Consider the following 17315-nt stretch of genomic DNA (forward strand, 5'->3'; position numbering starts at 1 on the left):
CACTTCTAGAAAAAGCATTCCCAACTTCTGGCACCACTGACTTGCCAAGACCAAGGTCATAAATTAGTAGCCTATAATGGACCAGATTTTATTTCCATGAGTTTTTCGATTGGCCCATTGCAATGACTTTAGATACACAACACTAAGCTAGATGAAGCTTCACGGGTAAGGGCAAAATCTTCCACAAACTGTTTTTACTTTAGACACAACCACAAGTTAGTGGATCCTCAGGTGCCCTCAATTCTGACCAGCTAGCTAAAAATTCAGGAGTTCCCACTAGCCCCTAAAGGTTTAATAATTCACTAGAATGACTTATAGAAAAGTATTATATGTATAATTTTATTATAGCAAAAAGATTCAAATTTGGAACCAGCCAAAGAAAGAGATACATTGGGTGAGGTCTGGGAAGGTAAAAAAGACAAGGCTTCTATTGTCCCTCTCCTCATATCCTCCCATCACATCCATACATGGCAAAGCACAGATATTACCCAACAGGCAAGTTCATCCAAGCTTTGGTGTATCCAGAGCTTTTATTGATTCCCTTTGGCTATGACTGGTTGAATCATTGGTCATGTGACTTACCCTAAACCTCTCCCCTCCAGGGAGGTTGGATTGATATCAAGGAGCCCAAAGACCCAACCCTCTAATCACCCACTGACCAGTTCCTATCTGAGCCGTCTCATTAGCATAAACTATTAGGTACAGTCCAAGGTGCCCACTGTGAGTAAGAAAGACAACTTTTTTTTATGATATTTATTTACTTATTTATTTTTTAATTGTAAACAAATTGAATACATTTTGATTCTCTGTACACGGAATAAAGGCATACCATTCGTGTAATCATAAATTTACACAGGGCAATGTTGTTTGATTCATTCTGCCATTTTTCCCCCTTCCCCCCCACCCCACCCACCCCTCTTTTCCCTCTATACAGTCCTTCCTTCCTCCATTCTTGCCCCCTTCCCTAACCCTAACCCTAAACCTAACCCTAACCCTAACGCTAACCCCTCCCACCCCCCATTATATGTCCTCATCCGCTTATCAGCGAGATCATTCGTCCTTTAGTTTTTTGAGATTGGCTTATCTCACTTAGCATGATATTCTCCAATTTCATCCATTTGCCTACAAATGCCATAATTTTATCATTCTTTATGGCAGAGTAACATTCCATTGTATATATATGCCACAGTTTCTTTATCCATTCATCAATTGAAGGACATCTAGGTTGGTTCCACAATCTGGCTATGGTGAATTGAACAGGGGCTGGGGAGATAGCTCAGTCGGTAGAGTGCTTGCCTTGTATGCACAAGGCCCTGGGTTCGAACACCAGAAACTCCAAGGGTTTAGAGGCTATTTCCAAAAATTAAAGAACAAAGGCCAGCCAAGTTCTTTATTATGCACTTGTTCAGTGTTTCATTTTTCTTTCAAATTAGCTATCAACATGTTTAATTCAGCATTTTAAAATCAACATTTAAAAAAATTTTTTATCTGTTCTTTTTAGTTACATGACCGTAGGATGTATTTTGACTTACCATACATACATGGAGTGTAACTTCCCATTCTTGTGCTTGTACATGATATGGAGTTACACTGGTCATATATTCAAACATGAACATAGGAAAGTTATGTCCAATTCATTCTGTCTTTCCCTTTCTCATCCTCCCTCCCTTCCACTAAAATCAACATTCTTAAATCAACGTTTTATCATCATTTCAAAAATCAACAAAAATCTAACATTGGAGCTGTGCATGTAGCTCAGTGGTAGAGCACTTGCTTGGTTTATGCAAGGCCCTAGGTTTGATTCCCCTATCAAAAAATTCAAATTGTGCTCTTCCCTTACAATGTTGTCAATTTTAGGCCTCGTGTCCCACAAGATTGTTGTCCCCTCTAAAAAAGTACGTTCATTCTCCCCACCATCTTTGTAGGCTCTATTTTCTTGGATGTGATTCACTGCAGGAACTGAAATTTGCAAACATTGGCCTAAATCTTGGGTATTTTTGCTGTTTTTTCTTTTATCATACAGTATTACCTTAAAACAATGAACAGGGAAAGAGTGACAATTGCCTTTTGTCATTTCATTCTCATTTGAGTTTAAACTTGTTAGGTAGTTAGGCAGCCATGAATGGGTGGGGGAAGGACAATGAAAGGCGGTAATTCACAGGGAGGACATCAGATATATACATCAAAGAGAGTCCATAGGTCACAGGATTGGGAATCACAGGGAACCTTATCAAAATAGACAAACATCTGGAAAATGGGAATTGGTATGCCAAACCTCCCCCAGCCATAGTTAATTATAACCTCTTAAGAGAACTATTGTTTCAAGATCATGTCACACCCTCCTCATGTCATCATGACCCTCTCAAAGAATATTTACTGAGGGTTTTTATATAAGTTAGAAATGTAAAACTTGGGCAAGAACAAAAGAACCCAAAACCCTTAAAATTCCCAGATTCTGCAAGAGCCGCCATTCTCTCTGGAGGCAGTCCATGCAGTGCCTATACTGTATACTATCCTCATTTCTCACTCCTCTAAAGAACTCCTGCTTGTTACTCTGTGCAACTAACTTGAAATTCTTCCTGCAGAATTGCAAGAATTGCTGGGTATGGTGGTACAAGCAACTTGGAGGCTGAGGCAGGAGGATAGTGAGTTCAAATCCAGCCTCAGCAACTTAGTGAGGCCCTAAGCAATTCAGTGAGACTGGGTCTCAAAACAAATATTAAAAAGGGCTGGGGATGCCGCTGGTTGGTTAAGTGCCTCTGGGTTCAATCCCTAGTACCAAAAGGAAAAAAAAAAAAAAAAAAAAAAAAAAACAGAAAGAAAGAAAAAGAATTACAAGAATTGATGACTTCAGCTCCAAGGGCACATCTCCTCTCCAACAAAATTCACTATTCTTCATTCTGTGTGAATGTGGGTGCAAGTGTACAGACATTTTGGCCTGAACCAACTATTTGTCTTAAGTCTCAGGTCAGGCTAATATAGAATTTTTTATTATAGAATTGGAACTCATTATCATCCTTGGAATCAAAAATCATAGCCAACCCTGAACCTTAGGAAAGAGGCCTCTCATTCTGAGGGAAGGAAAAAAAGAAAATCTACAATTCTCAATATTTTTTAAAGTCAAAGCTCTTACATGGGCATACTATTTTCACTTTTTCCTTTATTATTGGAAATTCAACATGAGTAACTAAAAATAAAGGGGACAAATATTGTAATTGATAACTCATATACCCTTCTTTCACTATACCTTTGAAAATCACTGTTTGAATAATAGGCATAAAACAAAAGATTTGACAAAAACAATTTTAGAGAGGAAAAGTTTATTTGGGGGCTCACAGTTTCAGAGATCTCAGTTCATAGAGTGTCTGCTCCATTGCTCTGGGCCCAAGGTGAAGCACATCATGGCAGCAGAGTGTGGTAGAGGAAAGCAACTCAGGACATAGCACCAGGCAGCAGAGAGAGCGTTCCACTCACCATGGACAAAATATATATCCCAAAGGCACGCCCCAGTGACCCAGCTCCTCCAATCACACCCTATCTGCCTACAGTTACTACCCAGTTATTCCCTATCAGGGGAATAATGTGTCGATTAGGTTAAAGCTCTCAAAACCTGATTAGGTTAAAGCTCTCATAACCCAATCATTTCACCTCTAAACTTTCTTGCATTGTCTCATACATGAGCTTTTGGAGGACACCTCATGTAAACCATAACATTCATGAATATGTACAGAATAGTGAAAATTTTGATCGGTTCAACATACAGGTTCCTGAGCTCAAACATGGCACATTCTACATTTTTATGGTCTATTTAGTGGTATTTCTTTTTTTCACATTTCTGCATTTTTCTATTGGTGATTTTACTGGTTAAGGTGACCCTCGAAATTTGAGTTTAGTTGGGCACCATGGCACACGCGAGTAATTCCAGCAACTTGGGAGGCTGAAGCAGGAGAATCACAAGTTCAAAGTCAGTCTCAGTAACTTAATGAGACTCTGACTCAAAATAAAAAATAAAAAGGATTGAGGATATGAGGATATAGCTCAGAGGTTCAGTGCCCTGGTTCAATCTCCAGTACTAAAAAAAAAGGTGTTCAAGTGCTGTCTAGTGTTCCCAAGCACAAGAAAGTTGTGATGTGTTTTACAGGGGGAAAACTGTATTCTTCCAGCTTAAGTTATAGTGTTACTGAACATGCATTCTATGATAGTGAACAATAAGTGTTTTAAAACAGAAACACCCACTGGGCATAGAAGCACATTCCTGTAATCTCAGTAGCTTGGAAGTTCAAAGCCAGCCTCAGGAATTTAGTGAGGCCTAAGCAACTTAGTAAGACCCTGTCTCTAAATAAAATATAAAAAGGGCTGGGGATGTCCCTCAGTGGTTAAGTGCCCCTGGCTTCAATACTTTGTACTGGGGGTGGCAAATGAGATTATGTATTATCAGTTGACAAAAATGTGACAGAGGCTCCCAAGAACCTAATCCTATATTTCCTCCAGGAGCAAAGGCACATTATTCACCAATTCAGTGTTGATGGAGAAGTTATGAAAAACAACTAAAGCAAAAGATGAGAATCAACTCTACTTGTAAAACAGTGAAATGCATATCAAACTTCCCAGCACAAAATCACATCGAAGTGTAACAAAGCAAAGGACCACCATGGAGTTAAGGCGGCTGCAGATATCCTCAGTTAACAGTTCTAATGATCACACTGCAGAGGTTTCAGACATGTGTCTCAGAGTAGGAGGCACAGTTTATTAGAAGGGATAGGAAAAGGGAAAAGGGGGAATCTCCCAAGGGAGAGAGTGGTTCCTCTCAGAGAGGAGAGGGACAGCACATCCATCCTTCCCTCCAGTTTTACTGGGGGCCCCAAGGAACTTTTCAGAGTTCCACCTCTTGACTTTTGACTGACAGCAAGATTTCTTCAGACTTCCAAGTCCCCACTGAGCATGGTAAATATACAAGGCAACTCTGCTGGTCACTTTTTCACATGCCGACTAGTTCTAATTATCATATATCCCTGAATTCTGGAATCTAATCTATGTAAAGTTCACAAAAGTCCTTCCCTTCAGGCTAACTTGTGTAGCCTTTCTTTGGGCCTACATTTTTCCTACAGGTAACAGATTGTTTGCTGCAAACTATAACACTTTCTATTGACCTAAGTCAGTAGAACTACTGGTAAATTGCATTTTTCTTCTTCTTCTATTTTTTTTTTTTGAACTGGAGATTGAACCTGGGCACTTTATTACTGAGCTATTCCCAGGCCCTTTTATGATTTATTTTCAAACAGGATCTTGTTAAGTTTCTTAGGGCCTTGCTAATTGTTGAGACTGGCCTTGAACTTGCAGTTCTCTTGCCTTAGCTTCCTGAGTTGCCAGGATTACAGGCAAGCACCACCATGCCCAGCATAAATTCCTTTTTAAAAGAAAGCATGCAGGGGTCAGCATAGTAGGCCCAGATTATGTAAGTATCCCCTCATATTCCCACTGCTCACATCTGTCTGTTACCTATCAAAAGTAAGGTGGGGATGAAGGTGGATACAAGGTAGAAACCAAGGACACAGGCATATAACCATGAAGGATGTTATTTTATTTTAAACCAGAAAATGAGCTGAGCATGGTGGCACACACCTGTAATCCCAGTAGCTTCAGGAAGCTGAGGCAGGAGGATCACAGGTTCCAAGCCAGCCTCAGCAACTTAGCAAGGCCTTAAGCAACTTAGTGAAACCCTGTCAAAACAAAACAAGAAGGGCTGCCTGGGGATGTGGCTCAGTGATCAAGCACCCCTGGGTTCAAACCCCTGTACCAAGAAAAAAAAAAAACAAAATAAAAATGATGGCAGAGTTAATGCTAGCTATCTTTCCCAGTCTAACCAATACAGCCTAGGATGCAACATGATGAAAAGAATACTGATCTGCCAGGAACAACCGACCACTCAGGAGACTCAGGCAGGAGGATCTCAAGTTCAAGATCAGCCTCAGCGACTAATAAAACAAAATAAAAAATAAAAACAGCTGGGGATGTAGCTCAGTGATAAAGTGCCCCTGGGTTCAACCCCCAGCATTCTCCCCCCCACGAATGAATAGAACACTGGTCTGGAACTTGAAAGGCATAGTTGCTGGTTCCAACTTACAAAATAAATTAACTTAGATAAGTCACTTAAACCCCCAAAATCTCAGTTTATTCATCATCTAGAGTCACTTACATTTGCCATAATTATTATTCACAAAGGTTTTCAAATAAACTATCTCATTAGATGAACTTAATAGCCATGACCTTATTCCAAAATTGTAGAATACTTTCGCTAAAAAGAAAAAAAAATTATCAAATATTTACAATGTTATAGAAGAGAATCCTTTGGCTAAAAATACAAAAATTTATCAAATGTTTATAATACAGCAATGGGAGGAGTGTCAACTTCATGTTTTGAGTAGAAACCATGCTGCTGGGGGGGAGGTGGCTTATTTTTAAAGTGACTTTTTTTTTTTTTTTTTTTTTCCTTTTCTTATTCCCTTTACCTCTTCCCTAACAGCAGGGGCAACAAGACTAATCCCTGAAGTGCCCCCAGGCTAAGCCAGTGTGTCCTTCCCTGCTCTGAATATCACAGCCCACAAGAATGAACTCCAAACCTGGGAACTGGAGCAACAGCTCTCTCAAGTATATCTGCTGGACACTAAGTAGTTATATCTACTGATATATTTATATTTAGAATCCATCCTTGTATTCCTCTTTTTAAAACCCTGTGTTTCCCCTGGGAGAATCGCAGCCTCTGGGATGGGAATCCCCTGTATTTCTCCTCTGCTAGCAAATCAATAAAACTTCTTCCTTCTTCTCAAATCCTTGTCCTCACTATTGGATTGGCAAAGGAGACAAGGGCCAAGCTTTCAGTATAAATACTAAGAATTTTCTAATACTAATAAAAGACATTAATCAGAGGGAGAATTTCAACCATAAGAGCTAGACAACAACTACAGATTTATTTCAAAATTAAATTAATTAAATCACTCTTTAAAAATGAGAGAAAAGCATTTCCAGGCTATGGACATCCTTCCCTCAAGGGCTCACTACTACAAAGTTTGAGAATGTGGAGAAGCAAAAGTACCACTAGATGGAGCAGGAAGAAAAGGCATCTATTTAGATCAAGGAACTCAAGGTCTTCAAAAGCAGTTTTAAGAGATCACCTTCCGAGAAAAGAGAGGCTTAATAAAGCAAAGTTACTTCCTGAAGTTCCTATTGCCAAAAGCTTGGTCCTTGTCCCCAATGTCAATCCAATAACAAGGACATGGTTTTAAGAAAAAGGAAAAAGGTTTATTGCTTTGCTAACAAGGGAAAAACACAGGGACTCCTGTCCCAGAGGCTGTGATTCTGCCCATCAGCAAGAACACCGGGCTTTTAAAGAGGTGCTTCAAAGGCTCTAGTCCATGTGTTCTCTGTTGGGAGTTGTAACTCACTTGTTAATTGGGTAGTCATTTCTGTGATCTTCTCCTACCATCCCCCAAATGTGGATTATTGGGGGAAGAAAGGTAATCCTGTTTCCCCTGAGATTAGGGAGGTGTAGAGATTAAGGAGCAGGGAGAGAGGAAGAGAAAGAAAAAGGTCTATTTTAAAAATAAGTTTTAGTGGCACAGCAGCAAGGACTATATTCAAAGAATAAAGTGGACCACTGTTATATTCCAGAAAGATTATTGGCAACACTGGTGCTATAACTTCATTCCTTACTTATTTTGTGTTCTTTTCCACAAAAAAACATAAAGATGGGGAAAAATTCCTTTTCCTTTAGAGAACATTACCTACCAAAGTCAGGGCAATGGTGCACACCTAGTCTCAGCAGCTTTGGAGTCTGAGGCAAGGAAAATTACAAGTTCCAGGTCAGCCTCATTGACTTGGGGAGACACTGTCTCAAAATAAATTACAAAGACAGTACTAGCTCAGTGGTAAAGTCCCCCTGGGTTCAATCTCTGGTACCAGGGCAAAATAAGAAAGAAAAACCCCTGGTACCAGGGGAATAAATGAAGAAAATTACCTACTAGCAACTGTGGATTTCACTTTTTCACATTTCTTAACAATGGTGATGCTAAGAAATACTTTTGTTAATAAACAACTCTGAGGGACCTATTTCAGGTAACAGGCTGAGATGCTGTAGACATATTTCATAAATTTACCACCCGCCCCCACACTGGGGATTGAACCCACCAGACTCTTACACTGACCTACACCCCCAGCCCTCTTTAAATTAAAAAGTTTTGAGACAGCATCTCCCTAAATTCTTGCTCAAGCTGGTTTGACTTCATGATGCAGGCCCGACTACCTTTCCTGGACAGGGTACCTAGAAAAGTGGTTTAAGGAAGTAAAGGCACTGAATTAGGATGAATCACACATAAACCTGGAGTTACATTTTTGGGATGAGTGGACAGAAATAGCCTGTCTGTTGTTTCTTTTAACCTACAGGGCTGAGTTCATTCTTTCCTGAAATCAGACTTCATTATTTGGTAGTATGAATGGGGATAGATTAGAGAAAGGTTATATATTCCTTTGTAATTTTTTTTCTTTTCTCCATTTAATATTTTTGCATCCAAAGGCAGAGTTAAAGATGAAAAGGAAGGACCATTAAGGAACAAGCGTTCCGTTTAGAAAAGTGCCAGAACTTTTAGTTAAACTAATGTTCGCGCGCGCGCGCACACACACACAGCTCTTCCACGCTTGAAGGGACTCGTCTAAGCCCACCTTGGGAGGGACAAATCCCCAACGCACTTTGCACATCAGTAACTAAACAATAATGCAAGGATAAGGCGAAAAAATGCTGTGGGGGACAAAACAAACCTCTAAGCGGTAACGTCTAGTTGGCAACCTCAGCTCAGCGCCCTTTAATTTGGGCCGATTCTGGAGGTCACTCCCTTTCCTGCCAACTGGCACGCACCCTGGCCCAATCTTCTAGGTCCGGGCGTCTCTGCGCCCACCACTGATAGCAAGGGATGATGGCCGGCACAATCGGCGTCCGCCATTCCATAGGGAATGCATGTACGAACTGAGTCCCGGGTCCACTTCCCACAGCTCAAGGAAGCGCACCGCGCGCGGGGACCAGTTCCATTCCTCTTCCTGCGGCCAGACGGCCTGAGCCTCGCCCTTGGCACCCGAGGCACCCGCGGCTAACAGAGCCGAACTCTTCACGGCGGCAATGGGCGCCTCCGGAGAAGCCCCGGGCCGACCGCGGCCTCTAGGCGGGGCTCGAGGACAGGGCGGGCGAGCCCCCGCAGGTCCCGGGAGGAGCGACGGGTCAGTGGCTGACATTTTTTGTTTGCTCCAGACTAAATGGTGGTCAGCGATAGGCCAAGGCTTTTCCGCCCGCTGAAAGTCAGCCAGAAAAACAGCGTTCGGGGACCAAAAGCACGGCGCCTACGCCATTCTCAATTAGGGTTAGAAAAAGGGTGACCGCCACTCCTCCCGGGCCCTCCCTCCGCAACCCGCAGCGAAGCGTGCCGCAGCTCCTTATAAAGGAAAGGGACGCCGCCCGCGCCGATTGGTCAAGTATTTGCCATGAATCTCGCGAGAGTTGGCCTCATGGCGAGGGGGGAGTTTGAGATTACATTTCCCGCCACGAGGGCAAGCACCGCCCCTCCCCCTCTGTGGGGTACACTTTTTCACTGTACTTTAAAGATGAAACTAATCGTGGTGCTTCAGAGCGCCTTTTTCTTCTTTTAAATGTCTTTAAGATTCTCCTTGTTACTGTATAGAGAGGGTGTGGGGAGATCAGGACACTGCTCTGGGCTTATCTATTTAACCTATTCACATAGCGTGCCCCACCCCCCAGCTCGAGCTAGTGTGGGAGCCACTGTTAGGGGAAAAGATAGGTCTGTCTCTAGAGCCTGCGGAGTGTCACCAGGAAGAATGGAGCGGGCTTGCTTTCGTTTCTCTAGAACCAGTAGGCAGAGTGCGTTTTTTTGTCTGCAAACAGACCAGATGCGCTGTACCTCAGTTACCTTAAGATGGAGTTCACACACTCAAAAAAATAGGGCTGAGAACACAACAGTGATTTCTAGATCCAATTCCCACATTTTTTGGAGATGTCTACAAAAAGAGATTTCCGGGCAGCAACCGAATTCCTGCCCTGCCCACTTCTACCTGGAAGACCCTTTTTAACTTCTTGTGCAGAGGATGGGTTTTATTAATTTTAACTACATCTGTTTTGTTGTTTGCGGTATTGGGGATGGAATCCAGGGCTTCCTGCATGCTAGGTAAACTACATCCCCAGCCCTTCTTCCTACAAGAACCAAGTCTCTGGACTGGGGATATAGTTCAGTGGTAGAGTGCGTGCATGAGGCCCTGGGTTCCATCCCCAGTACCAGGGGAAAACAAACAAACAACTTTCAGTCCTTGACAAGGCTTGAAAGTAATGTTGTGCTGTGATAAACAGGATCAGGCTTGAAAGTAATGTGCTGTGATAAATAGGGTCAGTCCACCATAAACGGTAGGACTATGATGTACTTTGGTGTATAACTGTGCAGCTGATCTTAAATTTTCCTTGTGCTCAGTTGAGGAAACTCAGGGGAGTTTGGGCCTCTGTCTAAAAGTGAAATGATAAAGGAGTTTGGTTTGTGATGATTGTTAAGGACAGGGAAAATATAACTAAACTGACATTTTTCAGATTTTGTTCCCTTTCCCTAGATTCACCAGAAAAGGAACACCTATGACTCATGGAAGAGGCTAGAGTCTACAGAATATTCCAGGCTGGTTGCTTTTGCTTAGGAGACCAAGATTAAGTATTGTGTGCCTGACTAGCCATGCAAGCTACTTTGGGATCACTTTAAACTGAAATCTCACAACCTCTTTAAATATCAATTTCTTAATTTGTAAAATGGAACTAAGACTTATCTGTCTCTCTGGGCTATTGAAGTTTAAATTAGATAACGTATGGTTAGTCCTATTTCCGTTTTTCAAGTGCTTTACAAATTATGAAATGAGGGGTTGGAATCATTCTTTTTTTAGATATTCATTTATTTATTAAGGATGTAAGTCCTATATGGTATTTTTTCTTGTTTATTTTGTTTTATGTGGTGCTCAAGGTCGAACCCAGTGCCTTACATGGGCTAGGCAAGCACTCTACCACTGAACCACAACCCCACCCAGTCCAGGGATCATTCTTCATCAGTGCTTATGAATCTAGTGAGTGTAAGCATCAACTGTTCAAACTGCCCTCAAATAATCATTTTCTACATCTTACCCAATCCAGACAATCAGTAAAATGGAAGACATGTGCCAAGTAATGAAATATACCTCTTCATAAATGTTGACTCAAGCCAAACAGAGCTATTTCCTGCTCTTCGTGGCCATCTTTTTTTATACCTCAAACTTTGCCTTACAGTTCTCTCAGGGAAAGTGCCTATGGTCAGTTTTGTATATCTACATACCTGCTGGGAGTGTACCATAGAAGACATCAGAGAAGGGACAGAGATGAAAAGGAAAATCCAAAAGCTTATCTAGTGAAGGAGAGAGGCACTTTATAAGTGGTCAGCTGAAGTACAAGTAATAGAATGTGCTGGGAAACATGAAGGAATCATTTTGATGCCATGGAGGGAGTAATATCTGAACTGGACCTATAATTCTCTTAATTTTATAAGGAAAAAAAGTTATGTTTTGAAAATACCTTTAAGTACATTATATTTCACTGAACTTCACAATGACCCTGTGAGACAAAATCAGCAACCCCATTTTATGGATGGGGAAATTTATCTTCAAAATGTTTAAACGACTGGCTTCCAGTGTTGCACACTATAATCCCATAAATTTGGGAGGCTGAGGCAGGAAGATAATAAGTTCAAGGCCAGCCAAAGCAGCTTAGTGAGACTCTGTCTCGAAAAGGGTGGGGTGCTGAAGATTTACCTCAGTGTTAGAGCACGCCAATACTGGAAAAAAAAAAAAAAAAGTTTTAACAACTTGCTTTAAGTCATGCAGCTGGTAGCTGGCAGTTTGCACCTAAACCCATACATTTTGCCCCTAAATTCAGATGGAAAGGCACTCCATGAGGTATAAATTCTCATTGTCCTTCAAGCCTAGTCCTCAAATCAAATCTATTGGAAAGTCTTCCGTAGGCTCTCAAGTGGTATTGAACCGTTAGAGCATTTTATACTTCTCATGGGACATTAAATCACTTTCTACCAAGTATTGTTATAATTTAGGTATGAATGAATTCTGTCTGTTCTACTAGGTTGCCAGGGTTTGTTGTGGTTGTTTAAGAGATGAGGTCTTACTATGTTCCCCAGTTGGCCCTGAACTCCTGGGCTCAAGCAATCTTCCTGCCTTAGCTTCCTGAAAATGTAGGACTATCAGTCCATACCACTGTACCTAGTTTCATCATCTTAAGAACAGAATCTGATTCCTGATTTAGCACTTGTTATACTTGGCACAGTACCTTGCATAAATCATATGCTAAATACTTTGAATCATTTGCTAATACTATCACCATTCTCTCAGCTACCCAGATCATCTCAGACCCTTCTTTTCCCCTTCCTATCTATCTAATTAGGTACCTAGTCTTGTCAGTTTTTCATCATTTTTTCTTTTTAATTCCTATTGCTTATAATCTTGAGTAAAATGATGGCTACTTTATATCTAAACTAACAACTTTCCTGCTGAGATCACTGAATCTCCAGGGTCTTCCCAGTCCAATTTATTCTCCAAACTACTACCACATTCATTTTTAACATAATTCCCTTATGTTTCCTGCTTTTATATCTTTGCCTAAAGGTCATTTAACACTTAAAACCTTTCAGTCCTTGCCTTAATTTACCTTCCTAGTCATAGCTCTTACTCTGATCCATATGAGCTCTTTCTTCATTTTAATGAAACCAGTCTGTTACACGTTTTGAATATGCTTTGTTCATATCCAGGATGCTCACATGGATATCTACTCACTCCCCCCCACAACACACCTGTCCTAATACCACCCAATCCATGATGGCATACCTCTGTTATGAAGACTTTCCGCACCAGAGCCAACTTCTTTGCCTAAACTTCAACAAAACTTAAACTTCCTATCTGATACATAGTATGTTGTACCACCTATTGGTCTCTCACTAAGGAAAACATAGGCTCCCCAAGGTCAAGAATAGTGCTTCCTATAGTATTTACCTCGGTTCTACTCAATATCCATTTTCATCCTTATCACAATTATTATTTCCCCATTATAGAACAGACATGGAATCCCGATAATTAAAATAGTTTGTTCTCCCAGAAACATAGTATCCAAAAGTTTTCTGCCACAAATACTCAAAACATTTTCTTCTGATCATTTTATCTGTATTTTAGAAGCATCTTTGGTGTACTATGTTGTGTCCAACTTCTTTAAATTCTGCAGCAGTGATCCACATGTCCCGAAAAGCAGACAGGGATGCAAGAATAGACCCTCCCATCCACACTGATGTTTTCCTTTCTGGGGGAACTGTAACTTGCACTGAGGTGTTGGCAGGTGCCACCTTTGCCATGTCCTTAACTAACCGTTTGTCTAAACCAGGGAAACAGGTTGATCCCCCAGCAAGGATAATATTGGAGAAGAAGGAATTCCTTAGATCCATATCACATTTCATTATACTGCTGAAGCACATCTTGTCAATTCCAGGGGCATCAATGTTCATGAGACTTGGAGAGAAGAGGGCCTCTGGACACCGAAAGAGCTGGTCATGGAGCTTGAGGATTTTCCCATCAGGTAGTTGGTAAACTTTCTCTATACACTCAGGTTTCTTGGCCTTTTCCTCTTCATAGTCCATTGCCACATAACAAGAGGTTTCCTTAATGTTTGCAACAGTCTTTCTGTCTGAAGTACTAAGCAGCATGATGCCATGGTCCTTCAGTAGCATCATGAGGTAGTTGGTGAGGTCAAAGCCTGCCAGATCTAGCTGTTTTACACCATGAGGCAGACAGTAACCCTCAAAGATGGGTACACATTGAGTAACCCCAGCACCTGAATTCAGCACCAAGCCAGTAGTGAAGCCAGCTGCAAAGAGAGCCAGCACCGCCTGGATGGACATGTAGAAGGCAGGAACACCCAGATTCTCAAAAAACACTTCTGTGGTCTTTTGCCTATTGGCCAGTGGATTCAGTGCTGACTCTGTAATCAAGACTGGGCCATCAGAGGGCTTTAGTTTCAGGTTGGAGTCATAGATATGCTTCCACATAATCTCCATGTCCCCCCAGGAAGTAATGAGACCACGCTCCACAGGATAGCTGTAGGGAGAGCAATAAGATAAATGGCAGGTTTTAATTTTTCCAGTTTCTATTTTCTTCAAACAGGAACTAGTTCCTGTATTTATTATCAGTATCCCTTTATAGGCAGTAATTGCTACAGAGGAGGTAACTGTCAGCAGAGGTGGCTGTTGAAGTTACAAGACTCTGATTTTAAAAATCGGAATATTCCCAAATTATAGTATAACTTAATTATCAATTATTTGGAGAGAAAACGCCAAATGACAAACAGCCCCATAAATCATGTAACACCATTAAAGGAACTCGTGTATAATAAGCTATAACTTTATACATTTGAATACCTCTGGGTAGATACAGGGAACAGATAATAGCCTTTAGATGTTTGGTACTCTAGGTCTCCGGCTGAGACCGCCACTCTTCACTTCTTTATCCTGCCTCTCACCGTCGCCCGCCCCCTCTCGTTTGGCTCGGGTGCCGCCCCGCTTGCGGGGAGGGGGAAGTACCTGATCGAAAGTGAGTGTCTCCTCTCCTGCGCCTGGTCGCCCAAGCACAGCTCCAGCGCGCCGTCGGCCGCCAAGTTCTGTCCTTTGGCGCGGCCGACAATGTTCGGGTAGACAAAGTCCGGTTCCCGGTTCCCGGCCAGGCCCGCCTTGATCACTCCCGAGCCGTTGTCGATCACCACTGGTACCTGGTAGAAGTTCATGCCGCCGCCTCCGCCGCCGCCAGCTGTCCCGGGCCGCTCCTTCTTCGGGCTGTGCCAGGCCAGCAGCCTGGAACGCCGCGTCACAGAGACCCCGGCACCGCGCAGTCAGTCCGAGCCCCGCCGCTGCGGGCCGCCGGTCGCGGGCGGGGAGAGCGCCTGGCGGGAAGACGGGTTCCCGCGGCGAGGCCCCGCGATGCAGCCTGCGCCTGGCACTCCTCGGCCTCCTGGCATCCCGGAATACCAATACTGGAAAAGCCCCAGAGAGCAGATCTACCCCTTCACCGGCGCGCTTCTCAACCCCCTGAAAAACCATAAAAACAGTATTTCCCAAAGTCCCAGAATTCTAGTTAACAGGGGTGCGTTTTAGAGTCCGCGGGAAGCTCTGGAAGACGCCCTTGAAACTGGCAAAAGTGTCGCAGGATGGGAGGCACTGCCCTTGTGTCTGAAGCTCACCTCAGAAAATGAAAATTGCTAGGAAGTAAACTGAGTTTTAAACTCTATTGTTTCAGGGTCTTGGACAATGCTTCCTTGTATTTCTTGCCCGGGGTTTCTTAAAATGTACTTAACTCAAACAAATTAGCCAGCTGGTTGCGGCCGAGGTCGCCTGTAGTTCCATTCCGGAGCCTGAGGGAGGAATATTGCACAAGTTCGAGGCCAGCCTGGGCAAATTAGCAAAGCCCTGGCTCTAGCAGAGCCCTGGCTGGGGTAGTTCAGTGGAGGAGCGCCCCTGGGCTCAGTCTCTAAAGCTCCCGCAGTAGCAGAACAAAACAACACCAAACACACAACCACCTCCTCCTCTTTTTGTCTTGTTTTGTTGAACTAGCAGTGTCTTCGCATTATATCTATCCTTCGGTTTTCGGAAGCTCAGTCTTATTCTTTAGTCTTGATTTTTAGACATAAGGATGTGTCTGCCTCTTCAGGATAAGCGAGGTTCCTTAGGTCATATGCAGGTCATACTGAGAAAAAAGGTATATTGCGTGTTAAAAAGCGTACCTTGGAATCTGATTTAGCACACCCTTTAGGGAATTTTAAAACAAATACACAAATTGGAGCCTCTGGCTGGTCTTCAGGAGCACTGAGAGGAAATTCAAGTTATTTTCACGCCCTTCCACGAGGGGCTGAAAGGTTTGCCTTGTGCTGGCTGAGTAAGAGCGGTGGGGCTGGGGGAGCGCCGCGACGCGGGCTCTGGAACTTGGGTGTCCGCGCAGGGCTCACCAGTTCCAGAGAGAGACCCGCGTCGCGCCCCGGATTCTGAGCTGCGCGCGGCGCAGGAAGGATGGGTAATTAAACGCTTTATAGAAGAAAATGTACCCAAAGGGCTGGCAATTAGCGAGTGTCTGGGTTTTACAGCGGTACCTAAGGGAACTTTGCAAGAAAATGAAGGCTAAATCGAACTTCTCAAATAATTTCCGTACTGTTCAATTGAACATGTGGTTTTATTTGCTGAGTGATTATTATTATATACACATACATATATATATGTAGATACACATATTTTTTTCCATTAAAGACTAAACCGACTTCACTTGGTTCAAATTGCATGTTATCACATACATATCAGGAGCTTTCAGAGGGCTTCCCAGCACCTGGGTTTCCGTAGTGTAGTGGTTATCACGTTCGCCTAACACGCGAAAGGTCCCCGGTTCGAAACCGGGCGGAAACAAGAGCTTTCCTTTTCTGCTAGCAAACCGGTTTATGTAAGGAATTGATTTTAACAATTCTGTAGAACTTTTGAGAATCTAAACTTTTAGTTTGGATGTTATTTTACGGATTCACCAAATCTTTCAGTTGGAGGTTTGCTACATGGAAGAACTGCCACAAATTTTTAAAAATTGAATTTGAATCGCAAAGTTTTCTAATGCTGAAAAAACAATGTTTAGGCGATTAAACAGTATAAAAGTTGTTATCCCTCTGGACTCCTGAGCAGTCTTCGTGTTGTCATTTATTTCCCCCCTGGTTTCCCAAAAAGCCAGGAAACCATGTTTTATTTTTTTTCTATATAGTGTCCTGTTACGTTTATATTTCGCAATAAATTATCGAAAAGGGTTCCGACCCCTCCCCAGTGGAATCAGAAAAAAATATACTTAAGAAACAGTCTGATTTTTTCCCCTACAAAACAGCTGTGGTTTTATTCACAAACTTGATTCATACAAAGAAAAAGATCCATAGAGCAAGAATCTAGTAGGGAAAAAAATCCCACGAATTACCCTTTAAAATAAAGTCATAGATAAATTCCTTAAAGTTCGTTTTTGCGGGTAGGGTACTGGTGATTGAATCCAAGGGTACCCCACATTTCTACCCCTTTTTTAATATTTCGAGACAGGGTCTGAGTTGCTGAGGGACTCGCTGAGGTACTGAGCCTGGCTTTGACCTCGCGATCCTCCTGCCTCAACCTCCCACCGCTGTGATTAAAGGCGTGCGTCAC

The 17315-nt window shown here is 42.5% G+C and overlaps 1 protein-coding gene and 1 non-coding gene across 2 annotated transcripts; one reads left to right on the forward strand and one right to left on the reverse strand.

Annotated features, from left to right (window-relative positions):
- Positions 1-13087: 13087 nt before the first annotated feature.
- Actrt3 (actin related protein T3) lies at positions 13088-15333 on the reverse strand. Its single transcript, XM_047565105.1, has 2 exons — positions 14691-15333; positions 13088-14208 (listed from the first exon to the last, which is right to left on the reverse strand). Exons 1-2 carry the CDS (start codon positions 14888-14890, stop codon positions 13290-13292), a joined length of 1119 nt encoding a protein of 372 aa, XP_047421061.1. The 5' UTR covers positions 14891-15333; the 3' UTR covers positions 13088-13289.
- Positions 15334-16480: 1147 nt separating this feature from the next.
- Positions 16481-16553, forward strand: Trnav-aac (transfer RNA valine (anticodon AAC)). Its single transcript has one exon. It is a non-coding gene; the product is annotated as a tRNA-Val (tRNA).
- The last annotated feature ends 762 nt before the right edge of the window (positions 16554-17315 follow it).

The sequence above is a fragment of the Sciurus carolinensis genome, chromosome 9 (assembly GCF_902686445.1).
Source record: "Sciurus carolinensis chromosome 9, mSciCar1.2, whole genome shotgun sequence".
Lineage (NCBI taxonomy): Eukaryota > Metazoa > Chordata > Mammalia > Rodentia > Sciuridae > Sciurus > Sciurus carolinensis.

Excerpts from the sequence above, each read along its gene's own strand:
- Actrt3 (XM_047565105.1), bottom strand. The coding sequence starts at position 14,890 with ATGAACTTCTACCAGGTACCAGTGGTGATCGACAACGGCTCGGGAGTG. Across the intron at positions 14,209-14,690 it reads AGACACTCACTTTCGATCAG|CTATCCTGTGGAGCGTGGTC; the intron begins GTACTTCCCCCT and ends CTCTCCCTACAG.